Here is a 20,540-nt window from a genome sequence, read left to right as displayed (position 1 = left end):
GGAGATGCCATGGAGGAGATCCCATGGAGAAGATGCCATGGAGGAGATGCCATGGGGAATAGCCCATGGAGGAGATCCCATGGAGAAGATCCCATGGTGGAACACCCATGGAGGAGATGCCATGGAGGAGATGCCATGGAGGAAATCCCATGTAGGAACACCCAGGGAGAAAATGCCATGGAGGAGATGCCATGGAGGAGATCCCATGAGGAATATCCCATGGAGGAGTCCCATGGAGGAGATCCCTTGGAGGAGATCCCTTGGAGGAGATCCCTTGGGGGAGATCCCTTGGGAGAGCCCCCATGGAGGAGCCCCATGGAGGAGATTCCATGGAGAAGATCCCATGTGGGAGAGAAAAGCGAGCAGTTTGTTCCTGATCAGCTTAGAGTTCCCCGTGTTCCCTCTTAATATAATCAGGGAATCTCCTGGACAGAAGGAGATCCACAGGGATCATCCATCCAACGCCAGGCCCTGCCCAGACCCCCAGAATCCCTGGAGCAGCTCATGTTCCACATCAGTGGGAATTTACAGAGGGTTGTGGCCCTGGGAGAAGCCTTGGAGGTTCCCACTCCCAGGTGAACCATGGAATGGTTTGGGTTGGATCTCAAATTCCATCCAATTTCCCCCCATCCATGGGCAGGGACACCTCCCACTGTCCCAGGTGGATCCAAGCCCCAGTGTCCAACCTGGCCTTGGGCACTGCCAGGGATCCAGGGGCAGCCCCAGCTGCTCTGGGAATTCCAGCCCAGCCCCTGCCCACCCTCCCAGCCAGCAATTCCTTGCTCAGATCCCAGCCCAATCTCCCCTTTCCCAGTGGCAGCCATTCCCTGGCTCCTGTCCCTCTGTCCCTTGTCCCCAGTCCCTCTCCAGCTCTCCTGGAGCCCCTCCAGGGACTCTGAGGATTCCCTGGATTTTTCCCTTCTCCAGGGAACATTCCCAGCTCTCCCAGCCTGGCTCCAGCCCCCTGATGTCCCCTGGGCTCTCTCCAGCAGCTCCAGATCCTTTTCCTGAGGACTCCAGAGCGGGATTGGAGCGGAGCCATGGCTGGGGGCAGCAGTGGAGTCTTAGGGACAATTCCAGTTTGTGTCACCTGCAGTGGCCCCCTGCTCCGTGCCCTGTCCTGGGGTGGAGCCCCTGTGGGCTCTGTGTCCTGTCCCGTGTCCCTGTGCCACAGCTCATCCATGGGCTCCCATCCCTGGAACTCCGGGATGGTTCTGGAATTCCTGGTGTTCCAGTCTGGAGGGTTCTCACCCTCACCGAGGGACAGAACCTGTGCTCGTGTCCTGCTTTGACCCCTAAACCCACCCAGGGTCCAAGGTCCAAACCCTCCGATCCCAAATTAACCCTCAGATCCCAAATTAACCCTTGCATTCCCAATTAACCCTCAGATCCCAAATTAACCCTTGCATTCCCAATTAACCCTCAGATCCCAAATTAACCCTTGCATTCCAAAATAACCCCCCTATCCCAAATTAACCCTCAGATCCCAAATTAACCCTTGCATTCCAAATAACCCCCCTATCCCAAATTAACCCTCAGATCCCAAATTAACCCTTGCATTCCCAATTAACCCTTGCATCCCACATTAACCCTCCTATCCTGAATTAACTCTCGTATCCCAAATTAACACTTATATCCCAGATTAGCACTCCTATCCCAAAGTAACTCTCATATCCCAAATTTACTCTCATAGCCCGAATTAACCCTTGCATCTCACGTTAACCCTCCAATCCCAAATTAACTTTCATATCCCAAATTAACCTTCATATCCCAAATTAACCCTTGCATCCCACATTAGCCCTCCTATCCTGAATTAACTCTCGTATCCCAAATTAACCTTCATATCCCAAATTAACCCTTGCATCCCACATTAACCCTCCTATCCCGAATTAACTCTCGTATCCCAAATTAACCCTTATATCCCAGATTAGCACTCCTATCCCAAATTAACTCTCATATCCCAAATTAACCCTTCCATCCCAAATTAACCCTCAGATCCCAAATTAACCCTTGTGTCTCAACCCTCAGATCCCAAATAAACTTTCATATCCCAGATTAACCCTCGTATCCAAAATTAACCCTTCCATCCCAAATTAACCCTCCTATCCCAATTTAACCCTCCCATCCCAAATTATCCCAACCCAGAGCAGAGGTTCCCTGACCCCTGAGCCCTCCCTGTGCTGGTGGCAGCCAGGGCTGCAGTTTCCATGGCAGGCTGACCTGGCAGGAGTTAAATGTGCTGCAGGGACAGCTTAACCCCACTTCCAGGAGGGATTTGGGGGTTTCCAGAGCCCTGCCCCACTCCCAGCTCTGGGAACGTGCCTGCTGCAGGATTTGGGAATGAGATTGGGAGGCTGATGTTGTGTAGACTGGGAAGTTTTTTGGGATAAGATGAATAAATGCTTTGTTCTGGAAGTGGAGAGGAATAAAAGCCAGGATTGGGTTGGAGGGGGTGTCAGGGGAGCCGTCAGTCCTGGCCTGCTCCCGTGGCATCGGCACGTCCCAAAACCCAGGGATTTATGGATTGTTGGGAGCGCTGGCAGGGCAGCTCTGGCTCAGGAAACGCAGGCACTTCTTCAGTGCTAAATTCAGGGAATTGTTGGATGTGTCTGAATGTTGAAATAGCAGATAAACACCTGAATTTGTGGGTGGGAGACAGGGTCGTTGTGTGCTGTGTCAGTCCAGGCAGAGGGAGAATTTCATGGGATCGTGGAATGGCTTGGGATGGAAGGGACCTTAAAAATCATCAATTCCACCCCTGCCGTGGGCAGGGACACCTCTCGCTGTCCCAGGTGGATCCAACCTGGCCTTGGGCACTGCCAGGGATCCAGGGGCAGCCCCAGCAAATCTGGGAATTCCAGCCCAGCCCCTGCCCACCCTCCCAGCCAGCAATTCCTTGCCAAGAAGGAATTCCCAAGAAGGAATTCTTTCACTCCAGTTCTGCGTCAGAGAGGAGTTTATCCCATGAAATCCCATCCCACTGCAGCCCTGCCATGGCCAGGGACTCTTCCACCATCCCAGGCTGCTCCAAGAGCAGCTCCAGAGGCAGTGCCTGAGGATGCAGATGTGGGAATTCCACTCTGGATCACCTCAGGGTGCCCCCATTAGGATCCCTGCCATCCCAAACCAGTCTGGGATCCTGGGATCCCCCATTTCAGCTCCAGCCAGGACTGGTTTTCTTCACACCCTGTGATTCTTTACCAGCTCCAGTTCCACCTCTCAGAGGAGTTTGTCCCATAAAATCCTGAGGGTGCAGATGTGGGAATCCAACCCTGGATCCCTTCAGGATGGGCTTTAATGTCCCTCCCATCCCAAACCAGTCTGGGATCCTGGGATCTCCCATTTCAGCTCCATCCAGGACTGGTTTCCCTCTCCCCCTGCCATCCCTTACCAGCTCCAGTCCCACCCCATGGAGGAGTTTATCCCAATCCCAGTTTTCCCTGCCCATCCCTGCGGAGGAGCCTCCAGGGCCCTGCCTGGAGCACTCTGGGGTTGGGAATGCTCCCTGGGCCCCGAGCTGCCCTTTCCTCAGTTCAGCTCCTCTCTCTCCGGTCCAAATTCCCGCCACCCCCAGACAGGTGCAAAGTCTCTGTCTCCTGAGTTGGAGTTCCTAATTTCTCCGTCTCAGAGTTGTTTTTTGTACCTTATCTATAAAAATTTTCCTCCTGCCCAGCCGAGGTCCCTCCAGCAGGGCAGTTCCAGGCACTCTGCCTGCCCCCGGGGCGCTGGTGTCTCTTTGTACCAAAAACACCTGTGCAATGTTTACAGTTACTGCCAAATACCTGTCACCTGTGCTGGGCAGTGAGTTTCTACCCTAAACCAACCCCAAAGTGCCAACACACAGCAGAAGGGGGCGAGGAGAGGAGAAGGAGAAGGAGAAGGGAAGGAGAAGGAGAAGGAGAAGGAGAAGGAGAAGGAGAAGGAGAGAAGGAGGAGAAGGAGGAGAAGGAGAGAAGAAGAAGAAGAAGAAGAAGAACGGAAGCAGAAGAAGAAGAAAGAGAAAAGAGAGAAGACGAAGAAGAAGAAGAAGAAGTGAAGAAGAAGGAGAAGAAGAAGAGAATGAAGAAGAAGAAGAAGAAGAAGAAGAAGAAGAAGAAGAAGAAGAGAAGAAGTGAAGAAGAAGAAGGAAAGCAAGAAAAAAAAAGAAATACAAAGAGAAAGAAGAGAAAGAAGAAGAAGAAGAAGAAAGAAAGAAGGAAAGAAATGTGAAGAATTGAAGAAGCAGAAGAAGAACATGAAGAAGAAGACAGATGAAAGAAGAAGAAGAAACAGAAAGACAAGAAGAAGAAGAAAGAAAGAAAGAAAGAAGAAGAAAGAAAGAGAAGAAGAAGAAGAGAAGAAGACGAAAGAAAGAAAGACGAAAGAAGAAAGGAAAGAAGAAGAAGAAGAAGAAGAAGAAGACATGAAGAAGAAGAAGAAGAAAGAGAAGAAACGAAAGAAGAATGAATGAAGAAGAAAGAAGAAGAAGATGAAAGAAAGAAGAAGAGAGAAGAAAGAAGAAGAGACGAAGAAGAAGGAGAAGAAAGAAAGAAGAAAGAAGAAAGAAAGAAAGAAGAAGAAGGAAGAAGAAGAAAGAGAAGAAGAAAGAAGAAAGAAGAACGAAGAAGAAAGAAACAAAGAAAGAACGAAGAAGCGAAGAAGAACGAAGAAGAAGAAAGAGAAAGAAGACGAAGAAAGAAGAAGAAGAAGAGAAGAAAGAAGAAGAAGAAGAAGAAGAGAAAAGAAATAGAAAGAAGAAAGAAGAAAAGAAAGACATGAAGAAGAAGAAAGGAAGAAGAAGAAGAAGAAAGAAGAAGAAGAAGAAGAAGAAAGTGAAGAAGAACGTGAAGAAGAAGAAGAAGAAGAAGAAGAGAAGAAGGACGAAGAAGAAGAATGAGAAGAAGAAGGAAGAAGAAGAAGATGTGAAGAAGAAGAGAAGAAGAAGGAAGTGAAGAAGAAGAAGAACGTGAAGAAGAAGAAGATGAAGAAGAAGATGATGAAGAGAAGAAGATGATGATGAAGAAGAAGAAGAAACATGAAGAAGAAGAAGAACGTGAAGAAGAAGAAGATGATGAAGAAGAAGAACATGAAGAAGAAGAACATGAGGAGAAGAAGAAGAAGAAGAAGAAAAAGAAAGAAGAAGAAGAAGAAGAAGGAGAACAAGAACAAGAACAAGAAGAACAAGAAGAAGAAAGGCTGGACACGCCCAAGTCCCTCCATCTTGCCCCCAAAACCTCCATCCTAGAAACCCCAAAACTCTATTTTTTCACCCGGTGACAATTTCATTCTCACACTGTTTGAACTGCTGAGCCCTGCAGGTCCTCACACAAGGCTGGTGATTTGCTCCCCGGCTCAGAACCGAACCCACAGAAGTTCTGGGCTCCGTGCCAGCATCTCGGAGCCCCCGGCAGGGCTCCTGGAAATCTGGGACTGCCAGAGGGATCTCCTGGGTTCCGACAGCTCTCCAGCCCCATCGAACCCAAACCCACCCCACTGCCAGGGCTGCCCTCCCATCCCTGCCCCTTTCCCACCCCCTTTTCCTGGGATTTGGACTGCGAGGGAGCACCGAGGGAACATCCCAAAGGACACAGAGAGGGAAGATCCCAAAGGACACAGAGAGAGAAGATCCCAAAGGATACAGAGAGAGAACATCCCAATGGACACAGAGAGGGAACATCCCAAAGGACACAGAGAGGGAAGATCCCAAAGGACACAGAGAGGGAACATCCCAAAGGACACAGAGAGGGAACATCCCAAAGGACACCAAGGGAACATCCCAAAGGACACAGAGAGGGAACATCCCAAAGGACACAGAGGGGGAAGATCCCAAAGGACACAGAGAGGGAACATCCCAAAGGACACAAAGGGAACATCCCAAAGGACACCAAGGGGGAACATCCCAAAGGACACAGAGAGGGAACATCCCAAAGGACACAAAGGGAACATCCCAAAGGACACAGAGAGGGAAGATCCCAAAGGACACAGAGAGGGAACATCCCAAAGGACACAGAGAGGGAAGATCCCAAAGGACACCGAGAGGGGACATCCCAAAGGACACAAAGGGAACATCCCAAAGGACACAGAGAGGGAACGTCCCAAAGGACACAGAGAGGGAACGTCCCAAAGGACACCGAGAGGGAACGTCCCAAAGGACACAGAGAGGGAAGATCCCAAAGGACACCGAGAGGGGACATCCCAAAGGACACCAAACACAAATTCCCCCCCTGATCCCACCCAGCCCCAATTCCCTCCCCGGTGCCTCTTCCCCAGGGAAACCCAAACCCAGCCGCGGATTCCAGACGGATCCATGGGGAATCCCAAGGCTGTCCTGGCTTTTCCCGGTTTTTGCCTTTCCCAGTTTCTGCTGTGGGAGCGGTTCCAGGGTCCCTGGGTTCCGTGCCTGGCGCCATTCCCGGCGTTCCGGGGGGGTTCCAGTGCAGCAAAGCCAACACCCAGGGCCGTTCTGCTGCTCCCAAGGCCTGGAAATTCCCAGTATTCGGGGAGTCCCAGGCATTCCATGGAATTTTCCATCCCTGGAATCCTGGCTTCGCCCTGGACCCGCTGCTGGTGGAGCTGCTCTCGCCTGGAAATGAGAGTTTGGAGTGATAAACTTGTTTAAATGGGAATTTCTTAGAGTTAAATTCAACTAAAACTGATTTTTTTAGAGTGGACTTTAGTTCTATTTTAATTTGTTTTGAGTTATATTCACTTGAAAGTGATTTTTTGAGAGTGGAATTTATTAAATTTAAATTTTTTAGAATTATATTCACCTAAAAGTGATTTTTTAGAGTGAAATTTATTTATATGGGCATTGTTTCGAGTTATATTCACCTGAAAGTGATTTTTGAGAGTGGAATTTAGTTCTGTTTGAATTTTTTCTAATTACATTCACTTAAAAGTGATTTTTTTTTTAGAGTGGAATTTATTTAAATTTGAATTTTTTAGAATTATATTCACCTAAAAGTGATTTTTTTTGGAGCTACACTTCTATAGATGGGATTTTTTTTATAGTTTCATTGCCTAAATGTGATTTTTGAGAGTGGAATTAATTTAAATTTAATTTTTTTATAGTTGCACTCCCCTAAAAGAGATTTTTTAAATTACATTTTTATAGATGGGGTTTTTTTACAGTTTCATTTGCCTAAATTGATTTTTGAGAGTGGAATTTAATTTGAATTGATATTAATAAAATAATAATATTAATATTTATACTTGAATTTTTTGAGCACTCATGTGGAAGGAATTTTTTTAGAGTGGAATTTATTTAAATTTGAATTTTTTAGAATTATATTCACCTAAAAGTGATTTTTTTTGGAGTTACACTCTATAGATGGGATTTTTTATAGTTTCATTTGCCTAAATGTGATTTTTGAGAGTGGAATTTATTTATATTTGACTTTTTAGAGTTATATTCACCTAAAATTGATTTTTTAGACTGGAATTTATTTAAATTTGAATTTTTTTTGAGTTATATTCACCTAAAAGTGATATTTTTTTTTGGATTACACTTCTATAGATGGGATTTTTTTATAGTATCATTTGCCTAAATTGATTTTTAGAGTGGAATTTAATTAGAATAAATATAAATTAAATATTAATATTATTATTATTTATACCTGAATCTTTGGAGCACTCAGGTAGAAGGGATTTTTGGGAGTGGAATTTATTTCAATTTGAATTTTTTAGAATTATATTCACCTAAAAGTGATTTTTTTTGGAGTTACACTTCTATAGATGGGATTTTTTTATAGTTTCCTTTGCCTAAATGTGATTTTTTAGACTGGAATTTATTTAAATCAGAATTTTTTAGATCTACACTCCCCCAAATTGATTTTTTTGGAGTTCCACTGATTTAGATGTGATTTTTTAGTGTTTCCTTTCCCTAAATGTGATTTTTTTTTTAGCCTGGGATTTCTTGAAATTTGAAATTTTTAGAGTTGCACCCCCTAAAATTGGAATTTTGGAGTGACATCAGCACACAGTTCTTGATAAAACATTTGATAAATTGTGTTTTTACATAATTTACGATAAAGGAAATTTGAGTTATACTTTTTTTTTTAACTTTCATTTACCCAAATGTGATTTTTCTGGAGTGACTTTCATTTATATTTGTTTTTTAGGGTTTCACTTTAAGAATTCCACATACCCACATTTAATTTTTTTGCAGTTCTATTTATTTATAAATGAAATTTTTGTGACTTCTGCTCACCTGGATGGGATTTTTAGTGACTCTTATTTAAATTTAATTTTTTTTATAGTTTCATTCACCTAAATGAGATTTTTTTGAGCAAAAAACTTCTTTAAATGTAATTTTTTTTAGGGTTTCAGTTTTCTCTCTGTGATATTTTAGAATTCCACGTGCCCACATTTAATTTTTTTACCGTTCTGCTTATTTATAAATGAAATTTTTGTGACTTGCACTCACCTGGATGGGATTTTTTGCAGTGGAACTTATTTAAATTTAATTTTTTAACATTTTCATTTCCCTAAATGTGATTTTTGGAGTGCCAGACCTGTTTAAATGTGATTTTCCAGCAGGATTTCAGGGGTCTATGTGTGATATTTCAGAATTCCATGTGCCAACATTTAAATTTTTTGCCATTCTAATTATTTATAAATGAAATTTTTGTCACTTGCACTCACCTGGATGGGATTTTTTTAGTGACTCTTATTTAAATTTAATTTTTTTATAGTTTCCTTCACCTAAATGAGATTTTTTGGAGTGACAAATTCATTTAAATGTAATTTTTTTTAGGGTTTCGCTTGTCTCTCTGTGATATTTTAGAATTCCACGTGCCCATATTTAACTTTTTTACAGTTCTGCTTATTTATAAATGGAATTTTTGTGAGCTGCACTCACCTGGATGGGATTTTTTAGTGACTCTTATTTAAATTTGATTTTTTTATCGTTTCATTCACCTAAATGAGATTTTTTTGAGCAACAAACTTCTTTAAATGGGATTTTTTTAGGATTTCAGTTGTGTGTCTGTGATATTTTAGAATTCCACCAGCCCACATTTAAATTTTTTGTCATTCTGATTATTTATAAATGGAATTTTCGTGAGTTGCTCTCACCTGGATGGGATTTTTTGCAGTGGAACTTATTTAAATTTGATTTTTTTTAACACTTTCATTCCCCTAAATGTGATTTTTGGAGTGCCAGACCTGTTTGGATGTGGTTTTCCAGCCGGATTCCGGGTGTCTGTGGGTGATCTTTCCCTGCTCCACTTCTCCCCCCTGTCATTCCCGTTGGTTTTCCTTGCCCAGCCGTGCGTTTCGGGTGGGTTTCCCGGGATTTTCATGGAATTCTCTCCCCGTTCCAGGTGCCTGGAGCCCAGGATTTGGTGGATTTCTCCCCGGTCTATCGCTGCCTCCACATCTACTCCGTCCTGGTGAGTGATCCCGGCCTTTTCCTGCCCTGGGGAATTCCGGCATCCCTGAGGGAGGGAGGGAGGGGTCCGGGGAAATCCTTGGAATTCCTTCAGGAGGGCACGGGAATGCCAGGGGAATGCCAAGGGAATGCCAGGGAATGCCAAGGGAATTCCAAGGGAATGCCAAGGGAATGCCAAGGGAATTCCAAGGGAATGCCAAGGGAATGCCAGGGGAATGCCAGGGGAATTCCAAGGGAATTCCAAGGGAATGCCAAGGGAATGCCAAGGGAATTCCAAGGGAATGCCAAGGGAATGCCGAGGGAATTCCAAGGGAATGCCAAGGGAATTCCAAGGGAATGCCAAGGGAATGCCAAGGAATGCCAGGGGAATGCCAAGGGAATGCCAGGGGAATGCCAAGGGAATGCCAAGGAATGCCAAGGGAATGCCAAGGGAATTCCAAGGGAATGCCAAGGGAATGCCAAGGGAATGCCAGGGGAATGCCAGGGGAATGCCAAGGGAATGCCAAGGGAATGCCAAGGGAATTCCAGGGAATTCCAAGGGAATGCCAAGGAAATGCCAAGGGAATGCCAAGGGAATGCCGAGGGAATTCCAAGGGAATGCCAAGGGAATGCCAAGGGAATTCCAAGGGAATGCCAAGGGAATGCCAAGGGAATGCCAAGGGAATGCCAAGGGAATGCCAAGGGAATGCCAAGGGAATTCCCTCTGCCATCCCAAATCCGGGATTTTTCCTGTGTTCGTGTTTGTTGGTTGTTGGATTTGCCTCCAAGGATTCCTCTTTGGATCCAGTAATTCCATGATTCCATGGGAATGGGAGAACTTTGGGCTGGGATTGGTTGGATTCTCTGATTCCATTATCTCCAAGAATTCTTTGCATTTAGGAACTTTGTTATTCCATGGAAATGGGAGGGTTTGGGGCAGGGATTGGTTGGATTCTGATGCTGTTTCCTCCAAGAATTCCTTTGGATGCAGGAATTCTGTGGAAATTGAGCAGTTTTGGCAGGGATTGGGAGAATTTGGGCTGGGTTGGTTGGATTCTCGATTCCATTTTCTCCAAGAATCTTTGGATTCATTGACTTTGTATTCCGTGGAAATGGGAGAGTTGGGGCAGGGATTGGTTGGATTCTGACACTGTTTCCTCCAAGAATTCCTCTTTGGATGCAGCAATTTTGTTATTCCGTGGGAATTGGGTAATTTTGGGCAGGGATTGGTTGGATTCTGATGTTGTTTTTCCAAGGAAAATGAATTATTCCATGGGAATGGGAGAACTTTGGGCTGGGATTGGTTGGATTCTTGATTCCATTATCCCCAAGAATTCTTTGGATTCATTGACTTTGTTATTCCATGGAAATGGGAGGGTTTGGGGCAGGGATTGGTTGGATTCTGACACTGTTTCATCCAACAATTCCTATTTGGATGCAGGAATTTCGTTATTCTGTGGAAATTGAGAAGTTTTGGGCAGGGATTGGTTGGATTCTGATGTTGTTTTTCCAAGGAAAATGAATTATTCCATGGGAATGGGAGAATTTTGGGCAGGGATTGGTTGGATTCTCTGATTCCATTATCTCCAAGAATTCTTTGCATTTAGGTACTTTGTTATTCCATGGAAATGGGAGGGTTTGGGGCTGGAATTGTTGGGATTCTGATGCTGTTTTCTCCAAGAATTCCCGGGATTCATGAACTTCATTATTCCATTGAAATGGGAGAAATTTGGGCAGGGATTGGTTGGATTCTGATGCTGTTTCCTCCAAGAATTCCTCTTTGGATGCAGGAATTTCTGTGGAAATTGAGCAGTTTTGGTCAGGGATTGGGAGAATTTTGGGCTGGGGTTGGTTGGATTCTCCGATTCCATTTTCTCCAAGAATTCTTTGGATTCATTGACTTTGTTATTCCATGGAAATGGGAGGGTTTGGGCAGGGATTGGTTGGATTCTGACGCTGTTTCCTCCAAGAATTCCTCTTTGGATGCAGGAATTTCATTATTCCATGGGAATTGAGCAGTTTGGGGCAGGGATTGGTTGGATTCTGATGCTGTTTGCTCCAAGGAAAATGAATTATTCCATGGGAATGGGAGAATTTTGGGCAGGAATTGATTGGATTCTTGATTCCATTATCTCCAAGAATTCTTTGCATTTAGGTACTTTGTTATTCCATGAAAATGGGAGAGTTTGGGCAGGGATTGGTTGGATTCTGATGTCATTTCCTCCAAGAATTCCTCTTTGGATGCAGCAATTTTGTTATTCCGTGGGAATTGGGGAATTTTGGGCAGGGATTGGTTGGATTCCCTGGTACCATTTTCTCCAAGGATCCTTTGCATTCAGTAACTTTGTCATTCCATACAAATGGAGGAGTTTTGGGGGGGGGGGGGGAATTGTTGGGATTCCGATCCTGTTTTCCCCAGGGATACCTTTATTGGATGCAGCAATTTTTGTTATTCCCTGAAAAATGGGAGAGTTTTGGGCAGGAACTGGTCGGATTCCAGTGCTCTTTGCTCCAAGGATTCTTCTTTGGCCACAGTAATTCCACAATTCCAAAGAAAAGGAGGAGTTTGGGCAGGAATTCCTAACCCTTGCCTGGATCACTCGGAGATCCCTGAGGGAAAAAATTCCACAGATTGTGCCAGGAGTTCGTTTTTTTGACTGGAAATGGTTCCTTGGAGGTGTCCCAGAGAGCTCCTGTTCCCACAGGATGGCTCCTGGGAATTCCGAGTACGTGGATTTTTTAAAAATACGAATTGATAAGGAAGGCAAATAAGGAACCTTTGGAGCTCATCCTCCAACTTTGAATTGGGAAGTTCTGGGATGCTTCCAGCAGCATCCAAGCCTTGGATCTCCTGATCCAAGGAACCTGTGGAGCCTCACCCCTCTTTAGGGACATTTGGAGCTCTCCCTCCAAATTTGAATTCCGAGGATGTTTCCAGGAGTATCCAGGCCCTGGATCTGCCATTCCAAGGAACCTGTGGAGTCTCTTCCCTTTTCCCGGGGTTTGGAGCTCTCTCTCCAACCTTCAATTTCAGGGATGCTTCCAGACTTTGACTGTGACATTCCAAGGAACCTGTGGAGTCTCTTCCCTTTTCCTGGGCCTTTGGATCTCACTCTCCAACTCTGAATTTCAGGGATGCATCTGAGCCTTGGATCTCCTGATCCAAGGAACCTGTGGATCCTCATCCCTCTTTAGGGACATTTGGAGCTCTCCATCCAACCCTGAATTTTTGGGATGTTTCCAGGAGCATCCATGCCCTGAATCTGCTATTCCAAGGAACCTGTGGAGTCTCATCCCTTTTCCAGGGCCTCTGGAGCTCACCCTCCAAATTTTAATTTTGGGGATGAATCCAAGCTTTCAGTATCCCATTCCAAGGAGTCTCTTCCCTTTTCCCAGGGTTTGGAGCTCTCCCTCCACCTTCAATTTCAGGGATGCTTCCAAACATTGACTGTGACATTCCAAGGAACCTGTGGAGCCTCATCCCTTTCTAGGGACATTTGGAACTCCTGCTCCAACTCTGGCTTTCAGGGATGCTTCCAGCAGCATCCAGGCCTTGATTTTGCCATTCCAAGGAACCTGCATCCCTTTTCCAGGGCCTTGGGAGCTCACCCTCCAAACTTTAATTTTGGGGATACATCTGAGCCTTGAATCTCCTGATCCAAGGAACCTGTGGAGCCTCATCCCTTTTTAGGGGAATTTGGAGCTCTCCCTCCAACCCTGAATTTTTGGGATGTTTCCAGGAGCATCCATGCCCTGAATCTGCTATTCCAAGGAACCTGTGGAGTCTCTTCCCTTTTCCTGGGGTTTGGAGCTCTCTCTCCAACCTTCAATTTCAGGGATGCTTCCAGACTTTGACTGTGACATTCCAAGGAACCTGTGGAGCCTCATCCCTTTCTAGGGACATTTGGAGCTCTCCATCCAAATTTGAATTCCGAGGATGTTTCCAGGAACATCCATGCCCTGAATCTGCCATTCCAAGGAACCTGTGGAGTCTCATCCCTTTTCCAGGGCCTCTGGAGCTCACCCTCCAAATTTTAATTTTGGGGATGCATCTGAACCGTGAATTTCATGATCCAAGGAACCCGTGGAGCTCTCCCTCCAACTTTCCATTTTTGGGATGCTTCCAGCAGCATCCAAGTCCTGAACCTGCCATTCCAAGGATCCCGCATCCCTTTTCCAGGGCCGTGGGAGCCCAGGAGCTGTCAGGGGCTCTTCCCCTGTGGCTGGGCGTCCCAGATCCCAGGCAGGAGATGAAAGGAGCTCTGTGTGGCCAGCTCTCCTCCCTTCCCAGCCTGGAGAGGGAATTGTGTCCCAGCGATCCACGCGGGTTTGCTGAAGGAAAAGCACTGTCAGGAGCCCGGCTCCTGCGCCTATAAAACATCTTTTTGTGCCCTCATCTGTTCATAATTAGGTCATTTGGCCACGTTGCCGTGAGATTTTCTTGGAATGGGAAGTTCCCCTCCCCAGAATGTGTGGCTGTGTTTGTCTTGGAGGAATGTCCCAGCGCTCCAGGCGGAGCTGGGAGCTGGAGCAGGAGTTTGTTAATTGGGAATCAGGAGGGAGCTGAAAGGATGGGGGGGGGCTGGAGGTGCCACTTTATCTGGGGAGGAATGGGGATCATGGAGATGGGGTTGGGAATCCCACTGGAGGGGCTGCCAGGCCTCGGTTTGACACGAGGGTGTGGGATTGGTGTGGATCCGATATGGGTTTGATATGGGTTTATTGTGGATTTAATATGGACTAAATCTGGATTTAATTTGGATTTAATTCGGATTTATGACGGATTTGCTGGTGGGATTGTCCACAATGGTGTCCTGAGAAGGGTCAGCAGCTCCTGCTGCTGGATGGGGCAGTTTTGAACATTCCAAATGGTTGCATTCCGTGGATTTCAAGGCCAAGAGGTGGAATTGCTTTGCTTCCCATAACAGAAAAGGGTTTGTCTCTGCATTGGGGATTTTTGGGTTTGTTCTAATCAGAAAAGGGGATTGATCCTCAGAAATGTGGGGGGGGAAGCAGCAGATCCATGGGATGGGTCTGGGTGGGATTGGCTCCTTCTGCAGTGGGAATGGCGCAGGGGAGGGGTGGTGGTGTCCCTACAAGGGACAGGGGGGATGGGAGGGAGCAGCCAGAGGAGGTTTAGGTGGATATTGGGAAAATTCCTGCATGGAAAGGGTTTTCCAGAGTCCCAGTCCCTGCAGGGATGTGGCCCTTGTGATGCCTTGGGGAGGCTGAGCTGGAGCAGAGGCTGGGCAGAGTTCCAGAATAAAGCAGGGATTTATTCAAGGATCTCCTCCATGGATCCACCTGGGGCAGCACCAGAGCCCAGCCAGGGCTGCAGCCAAGGTGACCCAAAATGGTCCCAAAATGAACCCAGGATGGACCAAGATGGTCCCAAAATGAACCCAGGATGGACCAAGATGGTCCCAAAATGAACCCAAGGTGAACCAAAATGGTCCCAAAATGAACCCAAGGTGAACCAAAATGGTCCCAAAATGAAAAGAGATGGACCCAAATGGTCCCAAAATGAAACGAAGATGGACCCAAAATGGCCCCAAAATGAACCCAAGATGAACCAAAATGGTCCCACTCCTGTCTCTGCTCCCATCCCAGTCCCTGCTCCCATTCCTGTCCCTGCTTCCATTCCAGTCCCTGCTCCCATTCCAGTCCCTGCTCCCATTCCTGTCCCTGCTCCCACTCCAGTCCCTGCTCCCATTCCTGTCCCTGCTCCCATTCCAGTCCCTGCTCCCATTCCTGTCCCTGCTCCCACTCCTGTCCCTGCTCCCACTCCTGTCCCTGCTCCCACTCCTGTCCCTGCTCCCATTCCTGTCCCTGCTCCCATTCCCGTCCCAGCTCCCACTCCTGTCCCTGCTCCCATTCCTGTCCCTGCTCCCACTCCTGTCCCTCTTCCCATTCCTCCTGTTTGTCCCCAGCCCAGGCCCTACAAACAGGAACGAGACCGAACAGGGAGCAGAAATCCGAGCTCGGCTCTAGGGAAGGTGTTTTAGGGAGCCAGGAGCAGGAGTAAAATCCCCTGAGCAGCAAATTGCCCTTTTGCTGACCTGAGCCTGGATCCTGGCCGGGCTTTCTAGGCCCAGCTCGGGTGGAGCAAAGTCAGAGATCCTGCCCAGCACCGAGGGACCGGCCCGGCCGTGTCAGACGGAAGGATCATAATGCAATAGTTCCCCAAAACTCCCAATATTTGTCATTTACAATGGCGTTATCTCGGAGCTTGGCCTGCAGTTAAAAAGGCCCACGTTGAATAAACATTGAGATATTTATTATTTTTAGTGAAATCGACCTTCCAGTCACCTCGGTTTTATGGCTGCGCTGCTTATAAATTCCCAAAGGATTATTTGCAAACTCCTGCTCCTATCTGGCAGCCTTATCAGCAGGGCAGGAGTTCACATATTGTACCGGGGGGTCAGCCCGCGGTCATGGGCTTCCAGAGGGGGCCAGGCACCTGTAAATCCTGCAGATCCTTCCCTCGGCAACCAAGGCGAAGGACAACATCCAACAGGCACGGAGACTTTTCCAGGAAACGCTGAACTTTGGCAGGAAGGGCAGAGCAGGGGGAAAGAAAGTGAAGGAAGGTCAGGCGGGGGTTAATTGAGAGCTGGACCTTGGCGTGGACGGGCTCTCCTGGGATGTTTGATGGGATTGTTCATCCCAGTCCCTTTCCTGGGGAGGAAGGGGCTGCCCCAGGGAGAGATGGGTTTGGGAAGGGTTTGGATCTTTGCAGCGCTGGGAGAAAATGTCCCAAAACTTTTAGGGTGCCTCCCTTCCTAACCAATCTGGGAATCTGCGAGTGATTTGAGGAGAGGGACTGGCAGCAAGTCTAAGATGGAAATTTTAGGATCAGGGGCTGAGTCTGGCCTGGTTTGAGCTGTCCCTGAGCCCTGAGCCCAGCCCAGGCTCTGTTCAGGCACTTCAGGCTCTCCTGGGATGTTTGATGGGATTGTTCATCCCAGTCCCTTTTCTGGGGAGGAAGGGGCTGCCCGAGGGAGAGATGAGCTTGGGAAGGGTTTGGATTTCTGCAGGGCTGGGAGAAAATGTCCCAACATCTTCACTGTGCCTCCATCCCAAACCTGTGAAAAGTTTAGGAAAGGGAACTGGCAGCTAATCCAGGGATTTTAGGATCTGTTGGCTGTGTCTGGCCTGGTTTGAGCTGTCCCTGAGCCCTGAGCCCAGCCCAGGCTCTGTTCAGGCACTTCAGGCTCTCCTGGGATGTTTGATGGGATTGTTCATCCCAGTCCCTTTTCTGGGGAGGAAGGGGCTGCCCGAGGGAGAGATGGGAGTGAGGAGGGTTTGCATTTCTGCAGACACCAAACAAAACATCCCAACTTCTTTGGGGTGCCTCCATCCCAAACCAGTGAAAGGTTTGGGAGGGGCCCTGGCAGCAAATCCAGGGATTTTAGGATCAGTTGGCCAAGGCCTGGCCTAGTTTGAGTTGATCCTGAGCCCTGAGCCCAGCCCAGGCTCTGTTCAGGCATTCCAGGCTGTCCTGGGATGTTTTATTGGACTGTTCATCCCAAATCCTTTCCTGGGGAGGAAGGGGCTGCCTGAGGGAGAGATGACCTTGGGAAGGGTTTGGATTTCTGCAGACACCAAACAAACATCCCAACATCTTCAGGTGCCTCCATCCCAAACCATCTGGGATCTGTGAGTGATTTAAGGAGGGCACTGGCAGCAAGTGTAAGCATGAGATTGGGGTCAGTTGGAAGCCTGGTCTGGTTTGAGCTGTCCCTGAGCCCTAAGCCCAGCCCAGGCTCTGTTCAGCCACTTCAGGCTCTCCTGGGATGTTTGATGGGATTGCTCATCCCAGTCCCTTTCCTGGGGAGGAAGGGGCTGCCTGAGGGAGAGATGGGTTTGGGAAGGGTTTGGATTTCTGCAGGGCTGGGAGAAAATGTCCCAAAATCTTCAGGGTGCCTGCATCCAAAACCTGTGAAAAGTTTAAGGAAAGGGACAGCAAATCCAAGAATTTTAGGATCAGGTGGCTCAGTCTGGCCTGGTTTGAGCTGACCCTGAGCCCTGAGCCCAGCCCAGGCTCTGTTCAGCCATTCCAGGCTGTCCTGGGATGTTTGATGGGACTGTTCATCCCAAATCCTTTCCTGGGGAGGAAGGGGCTGCCCGAGGGAGAGATGAGCTTGGGAAGGGTTTGGATTTCTGCAGACACCAAACAAAACATCCCAACATCTTCAGGGTGCCTCCATCCCAAACCAGTCTGGGAATCTGTGAGTGATTTAAGGAGAAGGACTGGCAGCAAGTGTAAGGCATGAGAATTTTGGGATCATTTGGGAAGGTCTGGCCTGGTTTGAGCTGACCCTGAGCCCTGAGCCCAGCCCAGGCTCTGTTCAGGCACTTCAGGCTCTCCTGGGATGTTTGATGGGATTGTTCATCCCAGTCCCTTTCCTGGGGAGGAAGGGGCTGCCCGAGGGAGAGATGGGAGTGAGGAGGGTTTGCATTTCTGCAGACACCAAACAAAACATCCCAACTTCTTTGGGGTGCCTCCATCCCAAACCAGATTAAGGAGGGGCACTGTCAGCAAATCCAGGGATTTTAGGATCAGTTGGCTGAGTCTGGCCTGGTTTGAGCTGCCCCTGAGCCCTAAGCCCAGCCCAGGCTGAGCTGACCCATCCCAGCCGTTCACCTGCAGCCTGGGCTGGTGCCACCAGCTCCATCCCCTCCCGGCTGAGGAGGAGCTGTGGAAAACAGCAATAAATAAATAAATAAAAACCTAAATAAAAAAATCGTGCTCTAAAGAGCAAACCCAGGACGCGATTTCACCACTGATGGGGTCGATCTTTCATGTTGGCTCTGACCAAAGGCTGCGCAGGGCTGGGGCTGCTTTGATCGATTTCCAAAAGGAGGGAGGAGAGGTGAGCCCTGGGCCAGCTGGTTTATCTGCAGGAGCATCTCAGCAGCTGCTGGGTGCCCTGGGTTTCCAGGCCAAGGCACGGGGTGGCTTCGCTTTACACAACACAAAATGAAAAGCAGTCTCGTGTTTCATGTTTCCCCGAAGCTGCAGCGAGGCAGAAAGCAAAGAGTGAACCCAAAGCAGAGAGGAATGAAATTAAAAAAAAAAAAAAAATAAAAAAATAAAAAAAGCCAAAAAAACTGGAGGCAGAGTGGGCTGCGCTGGAGGTGCTCCCAAAAAAGTTGTCAGGAGGCAGCTGAGGGTGATTGAAGTCCCTTAAGCTCTTCCCTGAGCCCTGTTAGTGCTCATCTAGGCTCTGCCTCGGCGGGGTGGGTTTTTTTAGCTCGGTGCTAATTGCTTCCCAATTACTTTGAGGTTCTTCCCATGTTCCTGAAGACACTGGGATTGACACTCCCAGCTCTTTGATCCCAGCTACAAAGGGGTCATTTTAGGGGAAAGAACAAGTGTCCAAAAACACAGGCAACAAGGCAGAAAGAAAAAGGGAGCGGATTCTGAGGTAAAAACAGCCTTGAAAGCTGGAGCTGCTGAAGGATTTCTGGAGAATCCAGAGCTGGATAATTTAGATAAATGGGAGCTGACAGGGATTTGCTATAAATTTGTCCTATCTCAGCACTGACATTTTTATCTGTGCTGCCTCTCCCCCGACCCTCGAGCTGCTTTGATGCACAAAGTGCATTAAAAAGGTTAAAAAAAAAAGAAAAATACAGTTAATAATAACCCCCCTATTTTACTGCAAACAGTCCAGGGAGGAATATCTGGTCAGGGTGGATAGTCTGTATCCTTTGGGAACAGCTCTCCTCGGGAATTTTGGGGAAGGACAAGTTTTGTATCTCTTCGTGCCCAGCCAGCACAGCCTTGGGAGAAGAAACAAGTTTTTCTTTTGGGATTATCCCTGGGAATCCCAAGGTTTTGCTGCAGGAGCTGCTCAGGGGTCCCTGGGCTCAAGGTGAGCCCGTGGAATTCCCACCTGGGATGGCCACATGGAGCAGATTCCATTGGAAACAGGGGGGTCCTGTGGGTCCTGGTTCTCCTGCCAGCCCTGCCCTTAAATCCCTTTAATTCCTCTCCCAGGTGTGCTGCTGCTGCTGCTGCCTGCCCCAATCCTCCTTTTCCTGCTTTTTTTTGGGATGGGGTTGGGCGGGGGGCCCAGCTCATCCATGGGGCTCCCACTCCCTCCCCACCCTCTCAGGGGCTCAGCATCCCCACCAAAACTGTTTGTGCTGTGAGAGGGGGCAGAACAATGGCAGTTCTCCTTCCGAGGGGCGAGGGAGGCTCTTTGGGAACCACAGCTCCAGCAGCCAGAGCCACCCTGAGATGAAACCAAACCTTTTTTCTCTTTGTGGCACCGCTTGTTCCTTTTATTCCACACTGCAGCACAAACCCCACCATGGAAACTCTGTGGTTCTTCTGTTTCAGGGCTCGGGCTTGTCGAGTTTTTCCTTGGGAACTCGAAAACTCCATTGCTTGATTTATTTTATTTTTATTTTTTGGGGGGAAAGGAGCAGGGGCGCGCAGTGGAAAAAAAAAATCCCCTCCCTCTCTGGTGGCTCCTTGTTCATCTCAGGCACTTTGCAGGCTGTCCCATGGCCGTGTCCTGGCATTTCTCAGCGTCTGCTGCCTGGGCTGGTGCCTGGTGCGGGGAGATAGCTGTAAACAGAGCTCTGAGATCATAGGGGAAGGCTGGGGGAGCCACTTTGTGCACGGCATTGATAAGGCCACAGGAAAAGCCATTAGAGCTGGCCGGTGTCAGTGACCTGTGATAACCACCCTGTCCTACGTGCTAATGGAGCCTGGCCCGAGCCCGGCCCTGCCGGCAGCCCCGGGACACTTTGGGAATTGTCACCCAGCTCCCTTCACCCCGTGACCTCCTTTGCTTCCCCATCAAAGCGGGCCTGACGGGATCACAGGGCTCGGAACGTTCCCCCTGGAAAACAGGCCTGGAAAAGGGAGGGGAAAATGAAAAAAAAAAACCACCCCGAGCCAGGGAGCTTTTCCTGCAATGGCCCCCATGCAGATCCTTGTCAGCTGAGGGGAGGGGGAGCAGCAGAGCTTTCCCAGGACTGGGAATATCCTGGGGGTCTGGATTAGGGCTGGGATATCCTGGGGTCTGGATTTAGGGCTGGGAATAGCCTGGGGGTCTGGATTTAGGGCTGGGAATATCCTAGGTGTCTGGATTTAGGGCTGGGAATAGCCTGGGGGTCTGGATTTAGGGCTGGGAATATCCTGGGGTCTGGATTTAGGGCTGGGAATAGCCTG

The 20,540-nt window shown here is 48.0% G+C and overlaps 1 protein-coding gene across 2 annotated transcripts in view; it reads left to right on the top strand.

Annotated features, from left to right (window-relative positions):
- EXOC6B (exocyst complex component 6B) overlaps window positions 1–20,540 on the top strand; it is a 307,067-nt gene that overhangs the window by 139,206 nt on the left and 147,321 nt on the right. For both annotated transcript variants that reach the window (XM_050973380.1, XM_050973381.1), the window contains exon 8: window positions 9,303–9,371. In XM_050973380.1, the coding sequence (XP_050829337.1) occupies window positions 9,303–9,371 (69 nt within the window). The remainder of the gene's footprint in view (window positions 1–9,302; window positions 9,372–20,540) is intronic.

This window comes from Serinus canaria, chromosome 4, assembly GCF_022539315.1.
Source record: "Serinus canaria isolate serCan28SL12 chromosome 4, serCan2020, whole genome shotgun sequence".
Classification (NCBI taxonomy): Eukaryota; Metazoa; Chordata; class Aves; order Passeriformes; family Fringillidae; genus Serinus; species Serinus canaria.
Note: the sequence above shows the minus strand (reverse complement) of the source record. Positions and strands in the feature narration are given on the sequence as shown.